The 5,740-nt window shown below is 47.8% G+C and overlaps 1 protein-coding gene across 1 annotated transcript; it reads left to right on the top strand.

Moving 5' to 3' along the window:
- Positions 1-4,888: 4,888 nt before the first annotated feature.
- Positions 4,889-5,479, top strand: LOC147879641 (disease resistance response protein 206-like). The gene has a single exon (XM_087371418.1). It carries the CDS (start codon positions 4,889-4,891, stop codon positions 5,477-5,479), a length of 591 nt encoding a protein of 196 aa, XP_087227544.1.
- Positions 5,480-5,740: the final 261 nt, after the last annotated feature.

Genomic DNA, 5,740 nt, shown 5'->3' on the forward strand with positions numbered 1-5,740 from the left:
CGATGGTCGATGCTTGGGGCCTCCCAGATTTCTTTCTGACATTCACTGCAGACGAGGTCACCGATACACGGTGGCAAGAAATTAATGTGATCGAGAGCATCGCAACGCATTATAATGTGCAATTCACTTGGAAGGACTGTCCTGTTGAATGCGTGGCACTTTTCCACGCACGCTTCCACATGTTCATGCGCAAGCATTTGCTTTCATCCGACGGTCTGCTTGGCCGAATACAACACCATGTCGTACGTTATGAGATACAAAACAGGGGCTCCCTACACGCCCATGTCATATTGTGGGTCCACCATGATGATCGTCAGCGAATTGCAAATGAGATTGCAGCTTACGTCCCCAGGGACGAGACCCTGGATCCTCGAAACACAAGGCTGCGAGAACTAGTTCTCAGAAAGCAATCGCACGTATGCAGGAAAGCGTGCTATGTCGGACCGTCACACCACAGTTGCAAGCACGGCTTCCCTTTCGCAACACAGCCAGAATATGAACCCATCCTCGACCCTCTGACGCAACGTTGGTTGTATTACCGGCCGGGACATGCGCACCGAAACGTCGTCCCCTACCACCCTTCCGTGTTACTGTTGTGGGGTGCGCACATGAACATACAGCGGGTGACAAACTCTTCAATCTCTCACTACCTCCTCAAGTACGCGATGAAATCTGAACCAATGGGCAAACTTAACATCCGTTCAGAAGACGCCTCACGTTTGGGATTGCAACATCTCGACGAAGTAAAGCTGAAACTCATCGCCGCGAGCCTCCTATCAAAACCAACCTCTCCAACAGAGGCCGCGCTAAACTGCATGCAGATACCAATAATCACAAGGAGCGAGACCGTTCACTATGTCGACTCCTCGCCACCATCTCTAAGACAGCGCATCGTCTCGCGAAACAACAGCGTCACCCTGCACCCAGTCGACATATACTGCGGGAGACCGAGCGTCATCGAGGAGAGCACGTTCTACGATTACCATAGGCAGTATGTGATACGAAAGCCCAAGGAAACGCAACGTGGAACGGTCGGTCTTGACCTCTTCGGCAACAGGATCGCAAAATGTGAGCGAGTAGTCAGATTCACTGACTACCACCCTGGACATCAACCAGAGGGGTACTTTTACAACGTGCTCTTGCGAAAACTCACCTTCAGGAATGAAACGGAGCTCATATCACCTGCCAACACAGCTGGATCCTACTTTGTCGAATGCCAAATGCGCGGCCTCATATTGAGCAACGAGGACCTCGAGATGTATGTGACCGAATACACGCAAAGAAACTTGCTAGCGACTGACCACACGGACCAGTTGATCAACATGATATTGCAAAAGGTTGCGATCATCCGAGACTGCCCGATGGAAGCGCCTAACATCGACCAGCAAACCGTCGAAGGGCCAACACGCGCGAGGATGTTGGAAAAAATGGCCGAGTTTCGCACCGTCGCCAATGCCGCATTGACAGTAGAACAACAAAGAGTCTTCGAAAGCTTGGCTTCAACAAGCTCGGGGCTACACGTTGTCTGTGGAACACCAGGTAGCGGCAAAAGCTTCTTGATACGATACTATGTTTCGCATCTGGTAGCGCAAAACAAAACGGCAATACTCTGTGCATCAACAGGGGCGGCTGCGACGCGGCTAAGCGGGATTGCAACCACTGTACACTACCAATTCAAGATCCCTGTGCGCAGCAGTCAATACCCACTGAACATCCATGAGACGGATGAACGACACCTCGCAATCAAGGAAGCCAACGCGATCATCATTGACGAGATGTCCATGCTAACAAGGATGACTTTCGATCTCGTGGTAAGACAAATCGTCAATGTCACGAATGGCACATTGCATGAGCCATTCAAACACAAAATGCTGATAATTTTTGGAGACCTGGCACAATTACCCCCAGTCTGCAAACACCGCGAGGATCTCTGCGAGCCGTGCCACATCACGTCCTCCGCGCACTGGCCTGCAGCGAAAATGTACCACATGCAATTCTCGGTGCGACATGCACGAGACATGCCGTTCCTAGCATTCTTGCATACCATAAGACTCAGGACGCCCACAACTGACGAGATTTCCGACTGTTTGGGACAGTGCATTGTCGACAAGGAAGGTGCATGCCACTTCATCGATGCCGAAACAACCATCATTTGCACACACAGAGTTGATGTCGCTACCTTCAACGATGAGCTTGTGGAGAAATTCAACACTCCCGAGACGATTGTGCATGTTCAAATACACAGTAACGCCGCAAGCGAACCAGCTCTCAAAGAATGGTTGGAGGACAAAAGCTTCAACGAGATAGGAAAAATTTGCGTAGGGGCGAAGGCAATGATAACGGAAAACATCGACCTCGCAATAGGTGCCGCAAATGGAGCAATGTGCAAAATCAAGAGCATCAATGCAACTAGCAGGGGAGAAATCAACGGTATCACTGTCGTCGTGGACACAACAGCGGCCGTGCTCACATTACGACGCTCGAAGCATCAGCGAAAGGCAATAAATGGAAAATGGTTCCACAAGTCCACATTTCCACTGACCCTAGCATACGCTATCACGGGACACAAATCCCAAGGCGCAACCATATCCAACAAAGCGCTGCTCATATTCCGAGGAGTGTTTGCCCCTGGCCTGGCATACGTGATGTTGTCCAGAGTGACTGAGAGAACGAGGCTGCGCATACTACATTGCCCACATCCAGACATATTTAGACCAATTCCACGAGAGTTCTCACAGCCGACAACACAACCACGCACATAAAGGTATTCACTACCAGAGATTGAAAAAGGCAAAGGCAAGTCATGAATATGTTGCGTCAAACATGCGTGCAAGGAAAATGGTTTTAATATCTTGTCTGTTGTCGAGAACAGGTGCAGAGAATCATAAAGCTCGGGACATTGCAGCATAAGACATGGACGCAGACAAGGTAAATTCCACCAGCGTGAAAGAATCTTTTTTTCTTGAAGATTTAAAAAGACGGCTCATTTGAAAAGACGGTGTAATAAGTCGTGCCTGCAAGCAGCTATTTGCGCTATACAAAAGCAACGCGAAGGCAACAAAACCTCCACCAGCAAAGAGGAGGTTCTTCCTAACCACAAAGCAATTCCGGCTAGCAAACAATGCAGGAGAACGTCCGGGAGCTTACATCAACGGCTTCAACACGTATGCAGAACTACGCGACTTCATTGACAATTGCAATAGGCGTTTGCCAGCTAAAAGAGAGCCTGGAGGCTTGAGATTCGCAAATGGTGCGTAAAGCTTCCGGATATTTAAAAAAAACCCAACAATTGAGAAAAAGAATTAACGAGTTGCAAGAACAACAAAACTCATCATCGATTGCACTCCTTTTGCAGGACTGCTAAAAGAGATCCTTGTCGAGCTTGACATTGAGTTCGATGAGACCGATAGGATGATGGAAAGTTTGGAGGGGCAGAAGCTACTAGACACGAAGACGAAAGGGATCACAGCGTATGCGTGCGAGCTGCTGCATTACGGGTACAACGTATCCTTGGAGTTGCTGAGGGACACGACGCGCGATCAAGCAACGGCTATACTCGAACAATTCATGGAACAATTTGGAGGGACGCATGACGCGACGCACCCGGTGACGACAATGGAGAAGCTAACGTATATTTTCGACAGGGACTTGTACGAGGAGCGTTTCGGGATTGGAAACGATCCTTTCACGGCAACAGAGAAAAACCAGGGCAAGTAAATAAATGCATTCTATTATGGACATCAAATGAAAAAAAAAAAACCGAAAACCTCGATGAGTAACGTAATTGTCAATGTTTTCGCAGGTACGACATTGAAAGACGCGAGCCTCGAGATGAAGGAGGAGCCTCCACTGAAGCGCCCGCGCAAGGGAATCGCGCGAGCCTCGTCGTCTACTGCATCACGTGCAAGCCCAACAACAGAAAGTACATAGGGAGCACGACGGACCTGCCGCAGAGGATCAAACAGCACAATAAAAAACCACCGGCGAAAATGAAAGAGGACTTGCAACGTTACAAGCCCTTTGAAGAAAATTTCGAAATCAAAGTTTTGGAAACAACAGACACCGTAGACAAAGCACGAACTTTAGAGCAGTACTACATAAGGAGCCACAACACAGTAGGTCCATTAGGTTACAACACGCTCGAGGGCCATCCGGCCAGAGCGCGGAAGTACTATTTCCTAAAGCGTAGGAACATAATTTGACCCAAAAAATATACATTTGTGCCTTCGAAAAAAGGGATCCAATGAAGTTGCAAATGGTCTTGCAACTTTTGTCGTACATGCAATGCAGCTTTGGGTTTGGATTTTTCCTGTCACACTTGCATGCTTCTGGCTCAATTTCGTTTAGATTTATTATTTACACATTTCTGAAATACATCTCCTCGTCGTTCGCTCGAAGTGGAATGACAATAGATTTGCTTACAATGCAAAGAATAGGAATTTGTCTTTCTCCGAAGAACATCTCCAAAAAAGGTTACATGCAATTGAACAAGATAGCAAAAAACAAGATAGCCCAGCTGGACAAGCACTCTAGTTTTAGTGAGTGCAAAAGACACTCAAGGGCAAGCACTAGTGCTCACAAGGTATATGTTGTTGTATGGGTGTAAGCACAAGGTATTTGATGTATGGGTGTAAGCACAAACAAATATATTGGGAATGGGGGGGATCGAAGATGTAAGGTCAATGGAGATGCGAGGAGGAGGAGACAAACATATACATATTCAAGTATGTCACCATAACGTGTTAAGTTGTCAATGGAAATGCGAGACAAAGAGATTGATATTCAAGTATGTGTGTAGTTTTTAAATATTATGGACGACTCTCTATATGGTCTATGGGACGAAGGAAGACGAAGCGAAAGCAAGCTTTCAATAACACAGCCCACCACCATGGAAAAGGCTACTACAGGCACAAACACCTTCTTCTTGGCCTTCTTAGCTATCTCGCTAGCTCTCATATTGTCATCCACCACCATACCTGGAGCCTGTGAAAACCACCCCCATGGGCAATGGGGCTCTGCTCGCCGTGATTCCTTCACAGTTTACTGGCAGGACGATGTCAACTTCACCGATTTCCTTATCGTCCCTGGCGTCCCTGGTCTTGGCTCTAGCACCATCACCCCTGTCTCTGGCCAATTTGGCGCCACGCTTTGCTTCAATGATCCTCTCACAGATGACCCTCAGCCCACCTCGAAGCAGGTCGGTTCTGCCGTCGGCCTCTTTACCATCGCTGGCTTCGATGGCTACGCAGTTTTCTGTTCATTTACCTTCAACTTGAATACCACACGCTACAACGGCACACTGAGCTTCGTAGGTGTTATAATGCCAACCGTCGCAACCGGAGTACCGATTGTGGGGGGCACAGGTGATTTTTCGTTCTCTCAAGGACACGTTATCGTTTCACCCGTGAGCATAGCATCCTTCAACACGACTTATAGCGCAGATATTTATGTTTCCTGGCCTCCATACATACAGTATTGATCATCAGCTCCAAGAAGCTCGGCCCTGCCATTGTCGACTTGTAAAAATCCTTTGCAAATTCTGCTTAAGATCTCTAGATTTCTCGCTGGGAAGATGAAATGCATCCATCCAATTTTTATGCATGGCCGGTCTACGACACCTTGGAGACCCGTTTTGCTGGGTCTCAAGTTGGAAGCTTAAAGTGTCTTTAATTAATTTCATGAAATAAAATTTCAAGTGTCAAGACCAGGTCCACCGAAGGCACCACTTGGCTTGGCTCAT

The sequence above is a fragment of the Dipteris shenzhenensis genome, chromosome 33, assembly GCF_047967505.1.
Source record: "Dipteris shenzhenensis isolate YYH24624 ecotype China chromosome 33, Dip_SZ_1.0, whole genome shotgun sequence".
Classification (NCBI taxonomy): domain Eukaryota; kingdom Viridiplantae; phylum Streptophyta; class Polypodiopsida; order Gleicheniales; family Dipteridaceae; genus Dipteris; species Dipteris shenzhenensis.